Below are 24,534 nucleotides of genomic sequence, written 5' to 3' on the forward strand. Positions count from 1 at the left end.
TTAGCCAAACTGTTGAGTCTTAGGAGGCAGCAATGCAGATGGGCTTCTTAAGTGAGGCCTATATGTACAGACAATTACTCAGGTAATGAAATTATAGGCTTATGCCTGCCCTGTGAAAACAGAAAGAACACACATGTTAATTTACACAATACAATTTACAAACCAGTCTCTAAATTTAAGAGACTGTCTTATTGGGAAGACATTTAGTTGTAAGGCACTTGACATTCTTTTTGCCTGTAAATTAAGTATTTTTGATAATGCCACAGACCTGGTTTAACTTTTAAATTAAAACAAACTTTAAATGAAAATAAACTTTATAGACAGTTAGCTGTACTAGTTTATAATTTACTACTGAGCATTGTGATTTTCCTTGAGTCATGATTCTTCTCTTTAAGATTACCCTCCTTGTCAGTAAAGGGGCTGCAGTAAGTCCAGTTTTAATTTAGCCTGTTCATTTGCATAAACACAACAAGAGAAGTGATTGGTTACATATGGTTTTTAAGTTTACTTTGCTGGAACTTACACAAGGAAGATTTAAGTTGACCTTCATTCTGCTCTTCAGGGCACAGAAGTTGAGCCACACACCTGCCATTCAGCCTTGCCTGTTAACGCCTGCTTTTCCAAGTCCTTTGGATTTTTCATTGTGCCTTAAGGTTTTTTAGCCATCTTTCAGGAAAGCAACCTTCATTCCTTCCCTGGAAAGATTGCCATGAACTGCACAACTAACCAAGGTGCCAGGCTTTTTCTTTATGGACTTTTCTTAGCTTTAAAAGTCAAGTCCAGTTCCTTAGAGCTTTCTGGTAACAACCAGAGCCTGAGCATGCTTCTTCAGTCATGTTATTCTAGTCAAAGGCTTGGATAATAAAACCTTTATGCAATACCTTTATTCACAATTGGTCTTCTTAGTTTTATGTGAAGGAACCTTATGTTACTTCTTACTTTAGAATGCTAAATACTGGAGGGTTCAGGTAGGGAGAAAAATATAAAGGCATGAAGGAAAATTCTTTTCCTTCAAAACGGCATTTTCATGCATTCTACCTTTTATTACTAAAACTATACTATTTCTTATAATAAGGCAAGATCTTACAAATTAATGACTGCTTTTAGCTAACTGATTATAGTATATACTCTCATTCCACTGAAAGTATATTTGGTACTAAACGCAACATTTTGATTCTGTGCTGGAGCTTGAACTAGAGTAGAAAATTTTTGCAAAAACCCCCAAGGTGACAGTTGCCCCCAAGCAGGTACAGAATATTAGTTGCATGTATCAGGCAAACTCCCATAATAACAGTTGCCCCCAAATAAGTGCAGAATGTTAGCTTTGTGGTTGCATGCATTAGCCAAGCATAGATACCCTTGACCCCACTCCTGCTTCACAATGGTTGTGTTGTGCTACTACCCCAGGTAGCAACCCAGCATATAGATTTATACTATATAAGCAGCTTTGTACTGAGGCTCAGGGCTATTCACTTGAATCCCTGCGTGGAGTGAGAGTGGGTAGTCGCTGGCCAGCTAATAAAGGCTCTTTAAATTCTAATTTGGTTGTCTCCCACTGTCTGGTTCTCGCATTTGGTCCACAACATTCAAAGGCTCCAGTGAGATACCCAGCCTTGGCTGGGCACAGGTCGTGAGACAGGCCTGCCACCAGATCCACCTCAGGGGGAGATCACTGAGAGACGTTCCTCAGCCCTGAGTGGGACACTGGTGGACGGACGCCCTCCCTATCCTGATTGACTACATAGAGCCATTTGGATTCTTACTGGTAAGGCCTTGGATTCCGAGGGAAAGGAATCCTTGGGTTGAAACAGGGGTGCGCCAAAGGGGTCTCAAGGGAGGGCCAGATGCAGCATCAACCTCTAAGACCTGATCTCGGATCACGACGGTGGCCGGTGACCACAGGTTCATCTGTCTTAAGTGTTGTCTTGTCTGTTTCATCTGTCTTAAGTGTTGTCTTATCTGTTTCACCTGTCTTAAGTGTCATCTTGTCTGTTTCATCTGTCTTAAGTTCTTAAGTGTTGTCTTGTCTGTTTCATCTGTCTTAAGTGTCATCTTGTCTATTCCATATAACATGGATCAGACCACTTCCTGTGCTCTTTGTATGCCTTTACAATGTGTTCTTAAAAACTTCCAGGAATTTAGGAGGTGGGTTTCATTCTATGGGATGCCAGTGAGCCCAAACCAAAACCCCTCCTTCTCACAAAACCCCACTGGCTTGATTTCTTTGTTAGAATCTATCTTTTTCACCCACCATAATGCTTCTGTAAAACAGTGCCACCTTCAGTGGGCCCCCAGGGCTTCGTGCAGTTCTGTGTGTCTAGCTGACATGTGGCAGGACAGCGGCCACAAGCTCCAGTTTGGAGCAATTCCCTGCGCCTTCAGCGGACACTTGGGAGCTGCCGGAAGCCCTGACGGCCCAGTCTGGAGTAAGCAAAGGACAGTGGACAGCCTCAGTGGCAGATGAGTGGCAACCCATTTAGGCGGTGGGCTTGGGCCGCTGCCATTAAGATGTGGTAAAGTTCTTCTGGTTTGGTTCTGGGTTGTGCGGCCTGTAGCCAACATTGTTCGTCTAATCCCAGAGGCCTAGGCAGGGTTCGGGTAGAATTGTTTAACCTCTGAGTGAATGTGCGAGTGAATGTTATTTCCTCCTTTTGTGTAACTTCATGGACTTCAGTCTATGGAGTCTGAGTGGGCTCTAGCCTCGCAAGAGAGGCCGAGCGGGCATTTGTTTGGCCACCTTTGGGAGCTCCCAGTCCGTGTTTGTCTGCACCGTGAGGGAGGAATTGCTCCTGTGCCTTGTGTTCCTGCCCCTGATTGTAATCCAAATTAAGTGCATGTTTGTAGCAATCACCTTAGCCAACATAAGGGGACGCCAGTCCAAGCCTGCACCCACAGTTCTTGACTGTGTGCTCTGGAATTTCCCCAAGTTCTGGGGACAAAACCCCTCCATAAACTCTGAAACCCTGGAAACATTCTGTAGGTCAAAGTGGCCTGCTTTGGGGGTCAGGTAGCCCCCCTGGGTGTACTTTAAATAAGCATAAAAACAGTTAGAAAGGGTAAGTTTATTAAGAGATGTAGCAAGGCAGGAGGGAGCAGTGTGGCGAGAAAGTGGCTCCAGCTCTGCACTTCTAAGGGGAAAGTGATTTTAAGAAAAACAAAACAAATCAGTATTATCTTGCAAATGGCTGGTCAAGGCCAAAAAACGTGGTTTGGTTTAACATATTCTGTAATCATGGGAGGCTTCTGGCTCCCAGCTCAAAATATTACTATCTCCCAAGGAGCTGCAAGTGCAGGGAGGCGGGTAAGGGAACATGAAAACCAAGGCTGTCAATATAGACAGTGCATTTTATTGTCACAGAAAAGCCTAGGACCCTCTGTGTACTGTCTCCCACCGCCTTGTAGCCCAGGCCAGCCGGCAGCCAACCGGGCAGAGGCACTGCGAACAGACAGTACAGAGTGATCAGGCCCCTTAAAAATTTCCCCAGAGAAATTGCTTGCAACATTTCTTTCCACCACAGGTAACTTCTAGCAATTCAATTTGCATCTGAATACTCCCTACTCAAGCTGCAAGGAGGGGCAATGTTAAATTTGCTAGCCAGGTGGCCATCTAATCCCCTTGCTACAGGTTACAGAAACAGCAGGATGTCTGTCTCTCCAACTGGGAGAGAGAAAAAAAAAGTGCCACTTTTAAAAGGCCGCTTTTCTTCAAACTATGGTGCAAGTGGCAGTGGCAGCATCTCATCTGCCAATCAACAATACCTCTAAAGCTGTAACTAAAGAGCCCTCAATCTCCCATGTTAAAATAAAAAAGAAAGCAAAAAAACAGAAAATAAAAATGAGAGGGAATTTATTTGCACTGTTCTTAAGTGGGCATGTGGTTATTTTATTGAAAATAAAGAAGAACTTTCAAAGTTAAAAGCCTGAAACCTAGTGAATAAATCAAGTCTATTTAAAATATCCTTAATTGACCACCATATGCCACATGAATAAGGACAAGTATTCAGGTTTTGGTTCAAGCAGAATTTTTATTCTGCCAATGGGGTTGAGATTAAGAAAAAATATATATGTTTTATGCCATTCATTTAAGTGATAAATTTTTGAGAGAATGATAGTTTAATTTAAAAGGTTCTGAAAATCAAAATCATTCTCATTGCCTGAAATTCTTTTTGGTAAGGATACAGTCATTTGGGTCAAGAGATAATCTGACCCTCACAGTAGAATCAGGTTGGTAGACACCAGGAGGCGGAGGGAGAGGCATTCCAATGAAGAATGAGAGGGACCAGGAAGTGAGGGGAGCTGCAGAACATGCTATGCTGGGGAGTCTGGAGCAGCTCCAAAGAGGCTGAGAACTTGGCCCTGGCAGGCAAGGGGCACAGAAGATCCAGAGGGCAGGAGAAGAAGGAGGCTGATGCATACCTAGGATAAATAAAACCTGCCCTGCTATGTCTCTCAGGCTAGCCTGAGATGCCAATATGCAATTGGGCAATTATGTTCTCATTTTCAAACTTTCTTATCACCATTTTGCAGAGAGCAAATTTGTTCTTTTTAGCCTACCTCTACTGTGAATTTTGGTGTTTTTGTTTTTCTGCCAAATACATGGTATCTGACAGTCTCCCAACCATATCATTAGGATATAAGCTTTATAGCAAAAAGAGAAAGCAGCAGCAAATTTGTGTCTTTCGCAATGGAGCTAAGTCATTGTTGGTGCTTTTTTCTTGTGTCTGCTTAGACTTTCAGAAGCAAACATCTTCTATGTATGTAATGAGAGGATGGAGCTGTGGGGTATTGTTGTTGTTGTTGTTGTTAACTCTTTCTTTTATGTAGAAAGCTTAGAATTTGTTTTTCTCACTTAATGTCTTAGGAAATCAGATTGAGAAATTTAAAGGGCCACAGATGGCATTTGTTGGATTTGCATATATAAAAATTTCACATATTTAATGTGCATTCTTGGGTTGAGTGCTCAGACCCGGAAAAAGTCCTAGAAAATGCTTTTTGAGGAATTCTAAACCAGTTTGCAAATAATGTGGAAAAATGAATTTTGTGTATTTGATTATGTTTATGTAAATGGTCCAAAACCATAAAAGGGTACTGTGGTGATTCTGTCTCTCCTGGTGCCCAAACCTTCAGACTCCTATAGGCCATTTAATGTGATACAGCTGGCCGGTAGCAGCCAGGGCTCATTGGATTACTATTTTATGTGCTATCTGAATATAATGTGTTTGGTCATGCCTTATGCCTGTTTGGGAAGGTCAAATTTTAGCATCTTGATGTATATAGAATTTGCCTGGCAGTTAGGAGACCTAGAAGTCTAAAACACAAAGCTGTGCTCAATAACCAACTCTGCAAACAACAGCTGTGGTCGCCAATAAAATAGCCATTTATTTGTGACTAGTGCAGAGAAAGCTTTTGATCAGTCACATGTAGGTCTTTTCCACCAGATCCTCAACCATAGCTAGCAATATTTATCAGTATTATCATCTCCAAAGGAGAGATATTGCTGGTTATGTATACAAATGCATGTGTTTGCATGTGTGCATATGTTCCACCAGACTCCAGGTGCTTCTGTGAAACATATTCACCTCTTCCTGCTGCATCTTCAGCCCTGAATGGAAGGATAGCTCTGCCTGATCTGCAGCAGAGAAGGGGGTCCCATGGCCCTCTCCACTGTCTTCTTTCAGCACTGGCCACCTAAGTTATTTCCACAGAATCCAAGGCTCCAGAAAACCTATTTTGAAAACCAAAGAAGGAAGGGATTCCACTATGGAGATCAAGAGAAATTCTTTTATATGATTCAAAATAGTTGTACGCCACCTCAAACACGGATATTTGAGCAGATGCTCCTTTCTGCCATTGGAAGGAGAGGGTGTGGGCTAGCTTTCACACCTGACCTCCCACTGCTCTTTACAGCTGGTGACTATTTTATAGATGGCAGGAAATGAGCAATGGTTAGAAGCTGTAACAGGGTGACCACATGTAAGTCAACCACTGACAAATTCCTACCTAAAAAGTGAGAAATTTAAACACGAGAGTGCTCAGGTCATATATAAAACTTATCTGAACGTGAGTCATAACATCATCAGTGAATTTTTATATGTAGACTAAATATCCTGGTGGTTGAATTTTGCCTTGTTGACCAGGAACCATTGTAGATATGTCTTCTGTGAAAACTGTTGATATATGCAATAGTATTAGTCATCATTAAATAAGCACCTACTAGGTACTATATATATTTCAGCTCTAATTTTGATTTTATCAGTTCTACTGCCTGAAGAAAGGATGCCTCATAACTGGGTGAGTGACAGAACTAGGATTTGAGTCTTAAACATGAACTACAGATTTTTGTGCTGGGAGTCTCGCAGACACTGAGCCCTTACTTGCAGTCAGGAGGTGGCCAGGTGGTCAGTTGGTGGCACCAGCAGCAGAGAGCCCAGCACACCCTGCGCCTTAGCCACAGCATCAGTAGCAGTGGAGGCACCCCTTCCATCACAGCCGCTGCACTGGTGTGGCCACCCTCCATCCTTCAGCTCTTCCTTCCTTTGGCTTCACCCTTTCCTATATTATTCTTAATTTCCTCCTGTCTATTTTTTACCCACCAATTATGCTTCTTAGTCCCTGCACCATTTCCCCATTTCTCCCCCTCCCTCCTCCCAACTGATAACCTTCCAAATGACCCCCATACCTATGATTCTGTTTCTATTCTGGTTTGCTTAGTTGGATTTTGTTTTTATTTTTTAGATTCAGTTGTTGATAGTTGTGGGTTTGTTGTCACTTTAGTGTTCATAGTTTTTATCTTCTTTTTCTTAAATAAGTCCCTTTAACATTTCATATAATAATGGATTAATGATGATGAACTCCTTTAGCTTTATCTTGTCTAGGAAGTATTTAATCTGCCCTTGCATTCTAAATGCTAGCTTTGCTGGATAGAATAATCCTGGTTGTAGGTCCTGGCTTTTCATTACATTGAATACTTCTTGCCAGTCCCTTCTTGCCTGTAAAGTTTCTTTTGAGAAATCAGCTGATAGTTTTTTAGGCACCCCTTTGTAAGTAACTCTCTGCTTTTCCCTTGCTGCTTTTAAGATTCTCTCTTTATCTTGAAACTTTGGCATTTTAATTATGATGTGTCTTGGTGTAGTCCTCCTTGGGTCTAGCTTGTTTGGGACTCTGTGCTTTCTGGACTTTTTGTCTATTTCCTTTGTCACATTTGGGGAGTTTTCGTTCATTATTTTTTCACATAAGCTTTCAATTTCTTGCTCTTCCTCTTCTCCTTCTGGCACCCCTATGATTCGGATGTTGGCATGTTTAAAATTGTCCCAGAGATTTCTAAGCCTCTCATTTTTTTTTTCAATTCTTGTTTCCTCATTCTGTACTGGTTGACTGTTTTTGTTTTTTGTTGTTTTTTTTTTCTTCCTTATGTTCCAAATCATTGATTTGAATGCCGGTGTCTTTCCCTTCACCATTGGCTTTGTGTGGATTTTCCTTCATTTCATTTAGCATAACCTTCACTTCTTCCTTTCTGCATTTGCCATACTTAAACATATCTGTCAAATCTGTGAGCATCTTTAACACCAGTATTTTGAACTCTGAGTCTGTTAGTTTGGCTATCTCCTTGTCGCTTAGTTCTATCACTGGAACCTTGATCATTTTCTCTTTTGGGCCATACTTTTCTGTCTTCTCATCTTGAGAATATTTCATGTTTGTTTGCCTCTGTTTCTTAGGTAGAGCTGTCTCACCTGTTACATTGTAAGAGACAGAGTCTTAGGTATTTGTCAGTGCAGAGCAACCCGTTTCACCACCTTGTGGCGCTGTATGTGGGGGAGTGTCTGAGAGGAAACAACAATGCCACTTGCTCAGCACTTGCCCCTTTTCCTGGCACTTCTCCTGCTTCCAGTATGGGACTGGTGCCTCTCTGGCTGTTGCCCTGGCCATCATTCCCAAAGTAGATGGGTCTGTGGATGTTCAAGGACTGTGGTGGCCCTTTAAACAAGAGGACTCTGCTGAGAGACCAGCCGTTCCTTCCTCTACCCCAACCCCCACTGGTTTGCACAGTCAGAAGCAATGAGTCTTTATTTTCCCTGGCGCTGGAACCATGAACTGTACTGTCTGGTCTCTGGTGCTATGAGTGCTCCCCAGGTGCCCCTCCCTAGTTTTTAAAACATGTGACTGCACTTTCCACTGGCCTGCCACTGCCGCCACCACATTGCTTACTCTCTCCCCTGGTTACACCCCTCTTACCTGTCTGGCTGAGTATTTCTTCTTTATATTTATGTTTGTTGGACTTCCATGCAGCTTGGTTTTTTGGAACTTCTGGTTGTCTCTAGTTTTGAGATAGTTGTATTCCTTCTTAGTGGTGGAGGGAGACACAGCATGTCTTTTTAGGCCTCAATCTTGGCTGGAAGTTCTCTTCTTCCCTTCCTTTACACCATGGCTGACCAACTGACTAAAAAACATATTGCTGAATTCAAGGAAGCTCTTTCCCTATTTGACAAAGTTGGCTATGGTACCATCACAACAAAGGAACTTGACACTGTCATGAGATCACTGGGTCAGAACCCAACGGAAGCCAAATGGCACTATGATCAGTGAAGTGGATGCTGACATAAATGGCACCATCGACTTCCCAGAATTTTTTACTATGATGCCTAGAAAAATGAAAGATACAGACAATGAAGGAGAAATCCTCCAGGCATTCCAAGTTTTTGACAAGGATGACAATGGTTATATCAGTGGGGCAGAACTACCTCATGCCATGACAAACTTAGGAGAAAAACTAACAGATGAAGTTGATGAATGCATGTGTTTGTATGTATGCATATGTTCCACTGTATCAGAGAAGCAGATATTGATGGAGATGGACAAGTCAACTATGGAGAATTTGTACAGATGGTGACTGCCACAGGAAGACCTACTTTCAAATATTTCCCCCCCTAAAAGAATTAAATTGTGTATTCTACTTAACTCTTGCAAAAAAATCAGTTATTCATTCTGTTTCTATATAGCAAAACTGAATGTCAAAAATACCTTGTATCCACACACACAATATCTGCATATATTGGTTGATGGTCCTATTCCCTAAAGACCAAGCTACACATCAGTTTTATAATATAAATACTTGTACCACTTTAATGATCAGGAAACACTTAGTGGGCTCCTTCCAGTTTCATTTGCTAATGATTAATACACTGAGCTGGCCAGTTTCTCATGAATGCAGCTTGACAATTGAATAGAGTCAAGCATTTGTATTAAAAAAAAAAATGAAAAAAAAATTTAAAACCTATTCAAATGGGTTTTAGTTCATTTTTTTAGTATCAATTGTCATAACTGGTTTATTGAAAGCAAACACATTTAGGTAGAGACTTCCAGCCAAGATGGAAGCATAGACCGACACGCTCTGTCTTCCTCCACAACTAAGGACTACAACTACCACAAAACCAAAAATAATAAGAAGTTCCAGAAAATAAAGCTACATGGAAGTCCAACATATGAAGTCATAAACAAGTGATGCTCATCCGGATGGGTAGGAAGGGCAAAACCGCAGCTGAAAGATCAAACTGTGCTGGAGGTGGCAGCTGCAGCACCAAACAGCAGTACCCAGTAAGCAGACACCCATATTTGGGGGGAGGAGGGGAGCGCCTGAGAGCTGGCCCTGGTTGCAGACCAGATCCATTGGCTCACGATTCCAACGCCGGGGGAGGCAGACCCCATTGTCTTGGACTGTGGAGATGGAAGCGGCTCCCAGTTCCTCAGCAGAGAGTAACAGCAAAAATTCATCTTGGACCACCACTCCCACGCAAAGCGCCACAGTGTGGTGAGAAAGGTTGCCAGGTTGTGACGAGCACACGGGGTTCCGCCCAATATAGCGTAGGAGGTGTGACCGCCCCGCCCAAGAAGGAAAGATAAACAAAACGGTCAGAATGGTAGAATTAATGATTGAAATACCAATCACACAGCTAATGAAAAAACAAATAAAGTCCTTGACCGATGAACAAATAGCGACACTTTCTGAGGCTCAGTTCAGAGCTATAGTCATAAGGCAGCTTACAGACCTAACAGCAGGGCTGAATCAAGACAGGGAAGGAATGAAGGCTAGTCCTGCTGAAATGAACAAAAATAAATACAAGACAAGTGTTAAGGAAGGGAAAGCCATGGATCAAATCAACAAACCGGAACATAGGGAGGGAACAAACAGTCAACCAGTGCAGAAAAAGGAAACAAAAAATGAGAAATATGAGGAGATGCTCAGAAACCAATGGGACAGCTATAAGCGAATGAACATTCTAATTATAGGATTGCCAGAGGGTGAAGAAGAACTAGAAATTGAAAAATTATGTGAAAAAATAATGAAGCAGAACTTTCCTAACTTGGAGAAGGAAATGAACTTACAGGTCCAGGAAGCACAGAGAGTCCCAAAACAACTGGACCCAGGGAGAACCACACCAAGACACATTATAATCAAAATGTCAAAAATTAAAGATAAAGAGAGACTATTAAAAGCAGCAAGAGAGAAGAGAAGAATTGTGTACAAAGTGGTTCCAATTAGATTATCAGCGGATTTCTCAAAAGAGACTTTACAAGCAAGAAGGGACTGGCAAGAAATATTCAAAGTAATGAAAAGCAAAAACCTACAACCACAATTACTCCATCCAGTGAAGCTGTCATTCAGAATAGAAGGGCAGAGAAAGTGCTTCCAGGACAAAGTAAAACTGAAGGAGTTCATCAGATCCAAATCACTGTTATATGAAATGTTAAAGGGACTTGTTTAAAAGAAGGAGGATCAAACCTATGAACATTAAAAAACTGTATCACAACAACCAACAGCAGAAGCTAGGGAATTGAAACAAAGGCAAACTAAGTAGGCAATGAGAGGGAAAAAAGAATTATAGTTATGGGGAACATATTGCGGGGAGGTCAGTGGGGAGGGGGAAGGGGGAAAAGGGAGGGAGATGATGCAGGAATTAAGAAGCATGGTAGGAGGGAGTGGAGGAGACAAGAAGATGTTGAGAAGAACTAGATGAACAACCAATGGGCATGGACTAAGCAGGGGACAACTGGAGGGAGAGGGGTCGCAGGGTGGAGGGGAGCAGGGAGGAAAGAAATTGGAACAACTGTAACAACATAATCAATAAAAGAAAAGGAAAAGAAAGAAAGCAAACACATTTAAAATTGGTTTACCTCAGGATATGTATAGAAAAATAGGTGAAGAATAAACTGTCTAGACATAGCCCTACTAGCAGGATGGTCCTCTTGTGCTTCCATGCACCCTGACCCATGTTGACGCTGACATATTCTGATAGCATGTCCACATGTGTTGGTTTAGTGTTGTCTTTATTGTAGTAGAGCAATATGAGTGTCAGGCTGTCACCATTTACACAAGTTTTTAAAAAGAAACTTCTACCAAGGGAACATCTTTGGACTCTCTGTTTTTAAAACCTTCTGAACTATGACTTGGAGCCAGCAGAGGTAGACAACAGCTGTGGACCTCAGCACAACCATCAACATTGCTGTTCAAGAAATTACAATTTATATCCGTTTCAGGTTGTAAATGTTAGTTGTTTTTTTGTTTTTCCCAGTAAAAAGTCCATTAATTTACCCTGGCTGGGAGGCTTAGTTGGTCCCAGATTCTATTCCCTGTCAGGCCACATACCTGGTTTGGAGGTTCAATTCCCAGTCAGGGCGCCTACAGTAGGCAACCAAGCAATGTTTTCCTCTTACATTGATCTCTCTCTCTCTCTCTCTCTCTCTCTCTCTCTCTCTCTCTGTCTGCTTCTCTCTGTTTCTCTCTTGCTCTCTCTTTCATCAATAAACATATTGTAACATAGAAAGAAAAGACCATTAACTTCAAAAAAGAGAAAATGTGACCTACAAAATAAGGTTGTGGTTTAAAAAGATAGAATCAATTATTTTAACATTAACTATTTGTCATATATAACTCTTATGTGATAAATAAACATAACCTAACCAAAGTTGAGTCTTTTATTTTGAGACAGATCATAAAATTGAAAATCCTACATAACATTTAGAAACCATTATCAATTAATGGTCTATCAATAATGTTAACTACTATTAAATTTTTAATAATTTTTATTGTATTTTCCCATGACTATTTATTCCCCTTATACCCTCTTCCACCTCTACCCGCTCCTCTGCCCCTGCAATCACCACACTCTTGTATGCATTCATGAGTTCTTTTCCTTTTTGCTTGATCCCTCCACCCACGAACCTCCTCCCAGAGCTGTCAGCCTGCTCCCTATCTATGAGTCTGTCCCTATTTTGCTTTTTACTTCAGTTTGTTCATTAGATTCCACAAATGAGTGAAATCATATGGTATTTGTATTTCTCTGACTGGCCATTTCACTTAGCATAAAGCTCTCCATGTCTATCCATGCTGTCACAAAGGGTAAAATTTTCTTCTTTTTCATACCCAAGTAGTATTCCATTGTATAAATGTCCCACAGCTGCTGCTTCCAAATCTTGGCTATTATATATAATGCTGCGATGAACGTAAGGATGTACACATTCTTTTGAATTAGTTTTCAGTTTTCTTCAGATAAACTGAGGTCCATTTTTAATTTTTTGAGGAAATTTCATATTCTTTTCCACAGTGGCTGCACCAATCTGCATTCCCACCAACAGCACACTAGGGTTCCCTCTTCTCCACATCCTCTCCAGCACTTGTTATTTGTTGATTTATTGATGGTAGCCATTCTGACATATGTGAGATGATATCTCATTGTGGTTTTAATTTGTATTTCTCTAATAACTACTTCTATAAAATTTTTAATATTTTAATTCAGAAATTAGTTAAAATGTACAATGGCAGTAATGACTAAGCATAATTTAATATATGGCATTTTCTTATAACAAAGGCTAATAAACTTAAAACAAAGATTTGCTAAGTAGATTTGCTAGTAATTAATGAAACTTTATCACTCCAGCTTATATCATAGGAAATACCATGAATCCATTCAAAACCCAGATAACAACAGCCCTGCAAAACATAGTAAACAAGAGGTCAGAAATCCAAATATCAGAACTGAGAAAATATCAATGTGAAAAGATCAATGTGAAGATAAACAGAAGCTATATGTAGACAGGTAACTCATCAAAGCGTAAGTCAGAGTAATGTTTAAAGACAAACAGTTCTGTCCTTTGTGGGGGATATGGAAGGTAGCCTACCTTCTCTTCCGTTGATGGAAATATCCAAAGCTTAACTTGGGAAACATTAGGATCAAGTGACCATTGTATGGATCATCAAAGTAAAATAATAATTACAATTTAATAATAACAACTATTATTCTCATTATATGGGCATAGAAATTGTAGTCCAGTGTATATATATGTCAAGAAACTTTTTAATAAAACATTACTTATCCTTCCTGGTATTTTCTTTTCTAATCTCACCTATTCTTTTCCAAAATTTTTTTTAAGTACTGATGATGACTCTCAGAATTGATTCATGATCCACAAAGGGGTTGTTACTCATAGTTTGGAAAATGCTATTCTAACTTATAGATAGAGAGAATAGACTAATGGTTGGTTGCCAGAGGGAAGGGGTGTTAGGGGACTGGGTGAAAAAGGTGAAGGAATTGAGAAGTGTAAATTGGTAGTTACAAAATAGTCATGGGGATGTAAAGTACAGCATAAATCAATAATATTGCAATAACTATGTATGGCACCAGGTTGGTACTGGAAATATTGGGGGGAACATTTTGTAAAGTATATATTATCTAACCACTATGCTATATGCCTGAAACTAATACAGAATAATACTGAATGTCAACTGTAATTGAAAAGTTAGAAAAAAATTTTTTAAGAAAAATACTGTTCTAAGGAGCTCTTCATAGATAGCTGCCACCAAGTTTAGGTAGGACCTAGGGGCTTGAATAACAGAGAAACTGGGATACATAATAAATTCACTGGTGCTTTTTATGTAATAATTTATTTATATAGACAACAGCAAAAGAATTCCCTAACACTTTTAATTTATAATCTACCACCAGAGGAAGTGTTTTTAAATTTGGGTTTTTTAATTTGCCAATATCAGAGAACTTTCTTGTTGCTAACTTTACCATTTTAATCTGTTATTTTGTAGTATTTCTTTACTTATCTTTCTCCTACATACCACTGGTATAAGTGACTTTTACAGCTCATGGACCCACATATTCTAACTTGTACTGGGCTGCTATTTAGAATGCAGGTATTAATTACCTACTTAACAAATCATAGCTACTTCCAACAGTAAATACAATTTAGTTTCTCCCAATTTAAACTGTTTTTCCTGCTGACTAGGGTTCCAAACCTCTATGACTTCCCTCTTCTTTTCAAATCATATTAAATTTACTTCTGAAGAGCATGTATGCATTGGTTCTGAGTATTCTTAGCTTTATCCCTCATGAAAGACCAGACCCTGTATTGAATTATACAACCTGACTGAATTAGTTTCCTAGGACTTCTGTAATGAAATTCTACAAACTGGATGGCTTGAAACAACAGAAATGTATTCTTTTGCAGTTCTGGAGGCCGTCAAGGTGTCAGGAGGACCATGCCCCCTCCAAAGGCTCTAAGGCAGAATTCTTCCTTGCCCCTTCCCAGTTTCTGGTGCTTACTGTCAATTCCCGGAATTCTTTGGCTGTTAGGGGCACCACCCAATCTGCTTCTGTTATCACATCTTCCATCTATGTGTGTCTCTGTGCCTCTACTGGCCTTCCTATACAGACACCAGATTAGCATACACCTTAATCAAATATGACCTTATCTTTATTAATTACATCTGTAAAGACTTATTTCCAAATAAAGTCACATTCTGAGGTTCTGGATGTACATGAATTTTGGGGTGCACTAGTCAATCCAGAATGCTGACTCTCAAAAAGGACTAGGCATTTATCTAATAATGTAACCTGTAGATCAGTCACTTGCATCCACAGAAATTAGCTTAATGGACATTTCAGAGGAAAGAATGCACTAACTTTCAACAGGAAGTTGTAAGAATAAATTTCTTCAACCTCTAAAATTATATACTAGTTAATAATTCTGCCCCAACTGTAATTCATATGAAAATATTAACATTTATATAGAATCATACAACTTAAAAAAACTCTTTCACATGTAAAATAACTTAATCACTACAGTCTACTCATGTAAATAAAATCATGATTAGCCCCAGTCAGTCATACATGAAGAAACTGTGACTCCATGTCTTGACTCAGGTCATGCATTGAACTCGTACCACAGACCCAGGAAGGTCAAGTCTTCTGACTCCTAAACCAGCATTCTTTCTTTAAGTGTATTTTATTGATTATGTTATTACAGTAGTCCCAATTTTTTCCCCTTTGCTCCGCTCTTCCCAGTACCCCCCATTCCTCCAGCAATTCCATCCCCCTTAGTTCATGTCCATGGGTCATGCATATAAGTTATTTGGCTTCATCCTTTCCTATGTTATTCTTAAATTCCCCCTGTCTATTTGGTACTAACCAATTATGCTTCTTAATCCCTGCATCATTTCCCAATTTATCCCTCTTCCCCCTCCCTGCTAATAACCCTCCAAATGATCCCCATACCTATGATTCTGTTTCTATTCTGGTTTGCTTAATTGAGTTTTGTTTTTCTTTTTTAGATTCAATTGTTCATAGTTGTGAGTTTTTGTCATTTTAATGTCCATAATTCTGATCCTCTTTTTCTTAAGTAAGTTCCTTAGACATTTCATATAATAATAGCTTGATGATGATGAGCTCCTTGAGCTTTACCTTGTCTGGAAAGCACTTTATCTGCCCTTCCATTCTAAATGATAGCTTTGCTGGTTAGAGTAATCTTGGTTGTGAGTCCTTGCTTTTCATTACCTTGAATACTTCTTGCCAGTCCCTTCTTGACTGCAAAGTTTCCTTTGAGAAATCAGATGATAGTCTTATAGGCATCCTTTGTAGGTAACTCTCTGCTTTTCTCTTGTTGCTTTTAAGATTGTCTCTTTATCTTGACCCTTTGGCATTTTAATGATGATGTGTCTTGATGTGGTCCTCTTTGGGTCTAGCTTGTTTGGGACTCTCTGTACCTCCTGGAATTATATGTATATTTCCTTTGTCAAATTTAGGGGGTTTTTCTTTATTATTTTCTCACATAAGTTTTCAATTTCTTGCTCTTTCTCTTCTCCTTCTGGCACCCCTATGGTTCAGATGTTGGCATGTTTAAAGTTGTCCCAGAGGTTCCTAAGCCCCTCCTCATTTTTTTTCATTTCTTATTTCCTCATTCTGTACTGGTTGATGGTTTAAACAAGTGGACTCTGCTGAGAGACTGGTAGTTTCTTCCTCCATCCCAGCCCCCACTAGTTTTCACAGTCAGAAGCAACAAGGCTTAATTTTCCCTGGCTCTGGGACCATGAACTGCACAATCTGGTCTGGTGCTGGGAGCGCTTCCCAGGTGTCCCTCCCACCTTTTTAAAATGTGACTACACTTTCTGCTGGCATGCTGCTGCTGCCACCACCACACCTCATCCTCTCCGCCCTGGCTCCACCCCTCCTACCTGTCTGGATGAGAATTTCTTCTATATATCTTTGTTTGTTGGACTTCCATGCAGCTCAATTTTCTGGAACTTCTGGTTGACTAGTTTTGAGGTAGTTGTAAACCTTCTTAGTTGTGGAGGGAGGCACAGCCTGTCTCTCTGTCTAGGCCTCCATCTTGGCTGAAAGTCCCTAATCCAGCATTCTTTGTACTGCCAAGTTGAACTGTTTTATGAACAGGTGTTTAAAGCAATAGCTGTCAACCCGAGTCTGGGAGAGGTGGTTTGTGTGGGATTAGAGACCACTTCAGCATCACCTGTGAGATCTTTTTTAGCTAACTGCACCCACCCACCCAGAACCTCTGAATAGTGATGAAAAACCCAACAAGGCCTAACAACCTACCCCATTTCCAGAACTGATATCCACTGGTTAAAAATCTAGGGAAGAGCCCCCAAAACTGATTGTTTTTGATGGCATGCATCTGTGTCTGAGGACAGAGCTCCACCAACTTAAACGTGCATAAGAATCCCTCAAGAATCTTGTGAAAACAGACTCTGATTCAGTGGGTCTGAGATGGGCCTGAGATGCTGCATTTCCAATAAGCTCCCAGGTGCTGCTGCTGGTTCGAGGACCACACTCTGATTGACAAGACCTTAATTAAGTAGACTTCATGATAGTCAGGAGTGACTCTATTCAAATAATGGGCTGTGTCTGTGTGATTGTAAAAAATGTCCCCATCATACAGCTGTAAAAAAGCAGGACCCCTCTGTCTAGTAAACACCTCCTCAGTCCCTACGAAGTACAATAGCACTGGAACCTGTTAAAATCATGGTCTACAATTGCTGCTGTCAAAAGGAGCCAAACCTGACTCCAAACCATGCTTGGTTTCCTGCCATGAAGAACACCTGTCATGTGTGCAACAGAAGCCCTCACTGAGTTATGGCTGCTAGCTGGACCTGGGACAATAAGCCAATGTAAAGCAAATCACAAGTTGTCTTCAGTGGCCACTTGTGGGAAACCACTCCTCATGGTTTAAGGAACTGTAGCCCTGGCCTGAGCATGATGAGCTGCTAGCTTTCTGGCCATGCTTGCTTCTAAGTCTCAAAATAAGGCTGTGTGTGGAACATGACTGACAACCACTCAGAGGGTTGCCATGGGAATTAGATCAAAGGATGCTCATTATGCTCATTATATTTTAGAACTTGCTCTGCTTTCCTTATCAGTAATGTAACATAAACAATCTCTAGCAAGGAGTGTATGAAACCTTGCACCTGGTCAAGATGTTTTATAGACACTGATACTGCGACCCCTGTACTGGTATGTGTAATCTGTTACTGTCAAACGCCTAATGACTATTGACGATTTACGAATTTTAGCCTTGTATCTCTCATATGTATCCTCCTCAATAAAAGGCATGAGGGATTAAGGTTTGGCTGCTGGTCTCCACTAGAGAGGCAGTCACCTTCCTTCCCCCAGACATAATAAAGTGTCCTGGGTAAAAGTTTGTTCCACCATGGTCACGAAGCCTTTGCTGGACAGAGCAACTTTTAACTGAGCCTAGGGTGTGTGTGGCACCTCCACCATAGCCACTGAGCTTGGCCTCCATCAGACATTTCCCTTGGCAGATATATTGCATTTCAGCGAGCCCCTCATGGGTCTTCTGTTTGCTGACATTTCTATAATGTGGCCCTAATGACACCTCAAAAATACTTTTCAGAAGAGGTTTACTGCAAAGATTCATTAAAAGGAAAACTGATTATCGCATTAGTGCTTTTGTTATTTTCCTTTGTTGAAGCTGCTGAGACATAGTTTTTAGATATGGAGGTAGTAGTGGAAATAAATTCTTGCAATTCTCTGTTAATGGTGATTGATGAGCTGATGAGGCCAACTAAGTGTCCAAGAAACAAGGCCAGTTTTTAATGGCACTTTATTTCCTTACAGAAAGTGGAAGTTGGAGTGAATTAGAGAAATAATTCAACAAATGAGCACACTTTCAGGGAGAAGCTAGTATAAATGGGCTGTTAAACTTGTCTTTGGCCCATGTGATTTCTGAATATGTACTTAAGGTAAAATTTATAAAGTAGTTCTGGCAAATAATAGAGTGTGTGTCTCATGATGTTTTCATGTATAATAAACTATTGCTTGCTCCAAGAAATAAATATCTCTATTTCTATTTCAAAACCTAAAGTTCTGCCCTGGCTGGTGTGGCTCAGTGGACCAAGTGCTGGCTTGTGAACCAAAGGGTCACTGGTTCAATTCCCAGTCGGGGCACATGTCTAGTTGTGGGCTAGGTCCCCAGTTGGGGACATGTGAGAGGCTACCACTCATTGATGTTTCTCTCCCTCTCTCTCTTCCTCCCTTCTACTCTCTCTAAAAATGAATAAATAAATATTTTTTAAAACACCTAAAGTTCTTATTATTAGAATGTCTATAATATGAAGAAATATTACTGTCAGAAATAAATGATGATGCAAGTCAAGGATCACTTTGAGATTTCTATCTGAATGACATAGCAAAGGAGATACATAAGAGCTAGTCAATCTTTTTGGTAAATTTAGTCACAAAATTGGAGACTCCTGCCATTGCAGTAGAAGCATCTCTCGTCTTCTGTTGCACCCCTACCCCAAACAGTCCCACACGTTGTGTTTTGTGATCTTTCCAAAATGCAGATCTGAGCAGGCCATTCCCTTGCTTAAAATACATTGGTGGCTTTGACTCCTCAAGTTTTAGGAAGGCCCTCATCTTTGTGCTTCTGCCTGCATCTAATCATATCATGCTACTGGACTCCCTGAAATCAGGGCTCTAATGAGGTTGTGACAGTTGTGCACTGCACAAATGATGGAGGCATCCTTCACGTTCTTCTCTCTATCCTGGTTCCCTCTGAAGTTAAACCTTAAATAACCATGGACTCCTCCATGCCATGCCTCCTTATGGATGCCCCAGTCATGCAACATTACTTGGAACTTGCTGAGCAAACCATGTTTTGGGCTTTGAAGTCTTTGGACGCCTGTTCTTTTGGCCTTAATTACATTTTCTGTGTGGAAACTTCTACCCATCCTTTAAGGTATCCTTCTCAAAATGATTTAGGATTTGAATTCTCCTTAGAGCAAAAAAAACATTTGTTAAAGAGGAAAAGGAAGACGATTGTTGTGAAATCTAGGTAAAGCTGTAAATACTCTAGTGTTCAAAACACTAAGTTTTCAAAATCTTTTTCTCCCTGAGGTTTTCATAAATGACCTTTTTAAAGAACTTGAAATTGATAAGGAGAAGAAAAATGAGGGAAGCTTCTTTTGTCCTGGGTCTGCACAAATCTAAGACGTGTATTTATATAGACAGGTATTTTAACAAATTACACTTATAATCATTAAATGGAATGTGCAACATTCTCGTTTATACTTTTTTAATATTTTTATTTAATTGTTTTTCTATTAGAGTTGTCCCATTTTCCCCCATTGCTCCCCCCACACCACCCACTCTTTCTCTCATGGGTCATTTATACTAGTTCCTTAACTAGATGCTTCCCGTTCTTACCCCCCTTCTCCCCATCCCCCCTGGTCACTGTTAGTCTGCTCCTTGCTTACATGTCTCTGGTTCAATTTTGCTTGTTTGTTTGTATTGTTCATTAGTTTTCTGTATCAGGTTATATCATATGTTTTTGTTTTGTCTTTTCATTGCTTGGCTTATTTTACTAAGCATATTTCTCACTCTTCCATCCATGTTGTCACAAATGGTAGGGGTTCCTTCTTTCTTTCTGCTGCATAGTATTACATTATGTAAATGTACCACAGTGTTTTAATCCACTCATCTACAAATGGGCACTTAAACTATTTCCAGCACTTGGCTACTGTAAATAGTGCTGCTGTGAACATAGGGGTGCATAGGTTCTTTTGAATGGGTGTTTCATGGTTTTTTGGTTATAATCCTAGCAGTGGTATCACTGGATCAAAAGGCAGTTCCATTTTTTGCTTTTTGAGGTAATTCCATAGTGGTTGCACTGGTCTGCATTCCCATCAGCAATGCAGTAGGGTTCCCTTTTCACCACATCCTCACCAGCACTTGCTGTTTGTTGATTTGTTGATCATGGCCATTCTGACTCATGTGAAGTGGTATATCATTATGGTTTTTATTTACATCTCTCTGATGGTTAGTGATGTTGAGCATTCTTTCATATGCCTATGGACCCTCTTTTTTTCCTCCTTGGAGAAGTGTTTGTTCAGGCCTTTGCCCATTTTTTAATTGGATTGTCTGTCTTCTTGGTCTTGTGATGTATAAGTTCTTTATATATTTTGGAGATTAATCCCTTGTCTGAGGTATCATTGGCAAATATATTTTCCCATATGGTTGGTTCCCTTTTCATCTCGCTGATGTTTTCTTTTGCTGAGCAGAAACTCTTTAGTTTGATGTAGTCTCATTTGTTTATTCTTTCCTTTATTTCCTTTGCCTTAGGAGATATATCAGTGAAAATGTCACTATGTGCTATGTGGGATATCTGAAATTTTCCTGCCTATATTTTCTTCTAGGACTTTTATGGTATCACAGTTTACATTTAAGTCTTTGATTCATCTTGAGTTTATTCTGGTGAGTGGTGTGGGTTGATGGTCTAGTTTCATTTTTTTGCATGTCCCTGTCCAGTTCTCCCAGCACCATTTGTTGAAGAGGCTCTTCTCATTCCATTTTATGTTCCTTCCCCCTTTGTCAAATATTAGTTGACCATAGAAACCTGGGTTCATTTTTGGGCTCTCTATTCCATTCCATTGATCTATATATCTGTTCTTATGCCAGAACCAGACTGTTTTGATTACAGTGGCCTTGTAGATAGTTTGATATCAGGTATTGTGATTCCTCCTGGTGTGTTCTTCTTCCTCAAGATTGCTGTGGCTACTTGGGGTCTTTTTTGGTTCCATATAAATTTTTGAAGTATTTGTTCTATGTCTGTGAAAAATGTCATTGGTATTTTAATAAGGATTGCATTGAATCTATAAATTGCTTTGGGTAGTATGGACTTTTTTTTTTTTTTTTTTTTGGTTTTTGAATTACAGTTGTCCCCTTTTCTCCCAATTTCTCTCCCCCACCCAACCCACCCCCTCTCCTGCAATCATATCCCTCCCCGTTGTCCATGTCCATGAGTCATTTATATATGTTCTTTGACTAAACCCTTCCCTTACTTATCCCCCTGCTCTCCTTCCTCCCTCCCCCCTATTGACTGCTATTCTGCTCTTTGTTCTATTTAGTTCTTTTGTTTGTGTTGTTCTTTAGTTTCCTGTATTAGGTGATATCATATGGTATTTTTCTTTCTTTGCCTGGCTTATTTCACTAAGCAAAATTCTTTCTAGTTCCACCCATGTTGTTGCAAATGGCAGGAGTTCCTTCTTTCTTTCTGCTACATAGTATTCCATTGTGTAAATGTACCACAGTTTTTTGATCCACTCATCTACAGATGGGCACTGAGGCTGTTTCCAGCACTTAGCTATTGTAAACAGTGCTGCAATGAACATATGGGTGCATAAGTTCTTTTGAATTGGTGTTTTAAGATTCTTTGGGTATAACCCTAGCAGTGGAGTCGCTGGTTCAAAAGGCAGTTCCATTTTTAATCTTTTGAGGTAATTCCATACTGTTCTCCATAGTGGCTGTAACAGTCTGCATTCCCACCAACAGTGCAGTAGGGTTCCCGTTTCTCCACATCCTCGCCAGCACTTGTTGTTTGTTGATTTGTTGATGATGGCCATTCTGACTGGTGTAAAATGGTATCTCATTGTGGTTTTTATTTGCATCTCCCTGATGGCTAATGATGTTGAGCATTTTTTAATATGTCTATGGACCTTCTGTATGTCCTCTTCGGAGAACTGTTTGTTCAGGTCCTTTGCCCATTTTTTAATTGAGTTGTTTATTTTCTTGATGTTGAGTCGTATCAGCTCTTTATATATTTTGGAAATCAGTCCCCTGTCGCTGATGTCATTGGCAAATATGTTTTCCCATATGGTTGGTTTCCTTTTCATCTTGCTGATGTTTTCTTTTGCTGAGCACAAACTCTTTAGTTTGATGTAATCCCACTTATTTATTTTTTCCTTTATTTCTCTTGCTTTAGGAGATGTATCCGTGAAGAAATTATTACATGAGATATCAGATATTTTCTTGCCTATGTTTTCCACTAGTACTTTTATGGTGTCACAGCTTACATTTAAGTCTTTGATCCATCTTGAGTTTATTCTGGTGTATGGTGTAAGTTGGTGGTCTAGTTTTATTTTTTTGCAAGTCCCTATCCAGTTCTCCCAGCACCATTTGTTAGAGAGGCTCTTCTCCCTCCATTTTATGTTCCTACCTCCTTTATCAAATATTAGTTGACCATAGAGGCCTCGGTTTATTTCTGGACTCTCTATTCTGTTCCACTGATCTATATGTCTGTTCTTATGCCAGTACCAGACTGTTTTGATTACAGTGGCTTTGTACTATTGTTTGATATCTGGTGGTGTGATTCCTCCTGCTGTGTTCTTCCATCTCAAGATTGTTTTTGCTATTCGGGGTCTTTTTTGGTTCGATATGAATTGATGGAGTATTTGTTCTAGGTCAGTGAAATATATTATTGGTATTTTAATAGGGATTGCATTGAATCTGTAAATTGCTTTGGGTAGTATGGCCATTTTGATGATGTTGATTCTTCCCATCCAAGAACAAGGTATTTGCTTCCATTTATTTGTATCTTCCTTAATATTTTTCTTCAATGTTATGTAATTTTCAGAGTACAGGTCTTTTATCTCTTTGGTTATGTTTACTCCTAGGTACTTTATTTTTCTTGTTGCTATAGTAAATGGTATTTTCTTTTTTGTCTCTGTCTCTGATATTTTATTGTTGGTGTACAGAAATGCCTTAGATTTCTGTATATTTATTTTGTACCCTGCTATTTGCCAAATTCACTTATTATATCGAGAAGTGTTTTAGTGGAGTTTATAGGATTTTCTAGGTATACTATCATGTCATCTGCATATAATGAAAGTTTTACTTCCTCTTTCCCAATTTGGATGCCTTTTATTTCTTTTTCTTGTCTGATTGCTGTGGCTAGGACTTCCAACACTATGTTGAATAGGAGTGGAGAGAGTGGGCAACCTTGTCTAGTTCCTGAATTCAGGGGGAATGCTTTTAGTTTTTGTCCATTGAGTATGATGTTGGCCTCAGGCTTCTCATATATAGCCTTAATTATGTTAAGGTATGCTCCTTCTGTTCCCATTTTGCTGACTGTTTTCATCATGAATGGGTGTTGTATTTTATCAAATGCTTTTTCTGCATCTATTGATATGATCATGTGATTTTTGTCTTTCATTCTGTTTAGGTGATGTATTATATTTATTGATTTGCGAATATTAAACCATCCTTGCATCCCTGGAATAAAGCCCACTTGATCGTGATGTATGATCTTTTTCATGTATTGCTGGATCCTGTTTGCCAATATTTTATTGAGGATTTTAGCATCTATGTTCATCAGTTATATTGGCCTGTAGTTTTCTTTCTTTGTTGTGTCTTGACCTGGTTTGGGGATTAGAATAATACTGGCTTCATAGAAAGAGTTTGGGATTTTCCCCTCTTCTTGGATTTTGCGGAACAGTTTGAGGAGGATAAGAGTTAGTTCTTCCCTGAATTTTTTGTAAAATTCGCCTGTGAAGCCATCCGGTCCAGGGCTTTTGTGTGCAGGGAGATTTTTGATTACCGTTTGAATTTCCTTCTTTGTTATTGGTCTGTTGAGACTTTCCACTTCTTGATTCAGTTTTGGAAGGTTATATGTTTCTAGAAATTTGTCCATTTATTCTAGATTGTCAAATTTCTTGCCATACAGTTGTCTGTAGTAATTTCTAACTATCATTTGTACTTCTGTGGTATCAGTCGTGATTTCTCCTCTTTCATTTCTGATTTTGTTTATTTGGGTCTTATCTCTTTTTTTCTTGATTAGACTGGCTAGAGGCTTGTTGATTTTGTTTATTTTTTCAAAGAACCAGCTCCTAGTTTTGTTGATCTTTTGGATTGTTTGTTTAGTCTCTATGTCATTTAGTTCTGCCCT

The 24,534-nt window shown here is 39.7% G+C and overlaps 1 protein-coding gene across 1 annotated transcript in view; it reads left to right on the forward strand.

Moving 5' to 3' along the window:
* Window positions 1–8,421: 8,421 nt before the first annotated feature.
* LOC150004498 (potassium voltage-gated channel subfamily B member 2-like) overlaps window positions 8,422–24,534 on the forward strand; it is a 39,450-nt gene continuing 23,337 nt past the window's right edge. The window contains 3 exon segments of the mRNA XM_090284908.1: window positions 8,422–8,564; window positions 8,566–8,793; window positions 8,829–8,883. Of these exon segments, the coding sequence (XP_090141034.1) occupies window positions 8,422–8,564; window positions 8,566–8,793; window positions 8,829–8,883 (426 nt within the window).

This window comes from Furipterus horrens, unplaced genomic scaffold, assembly GCF_987537825.1.
Source record: "Furipterus horrens unplaced genomic scaffold, mFurHor1.1.pri manual_scaffold_7, whole genome shotgun sequence".
NCBI classification, from domain to species: Eukaryota; Metazoa; Chordata; class Mammalia; order Chiroptera; family Furipteridae; genus Furipterus; species Furipterus horrens.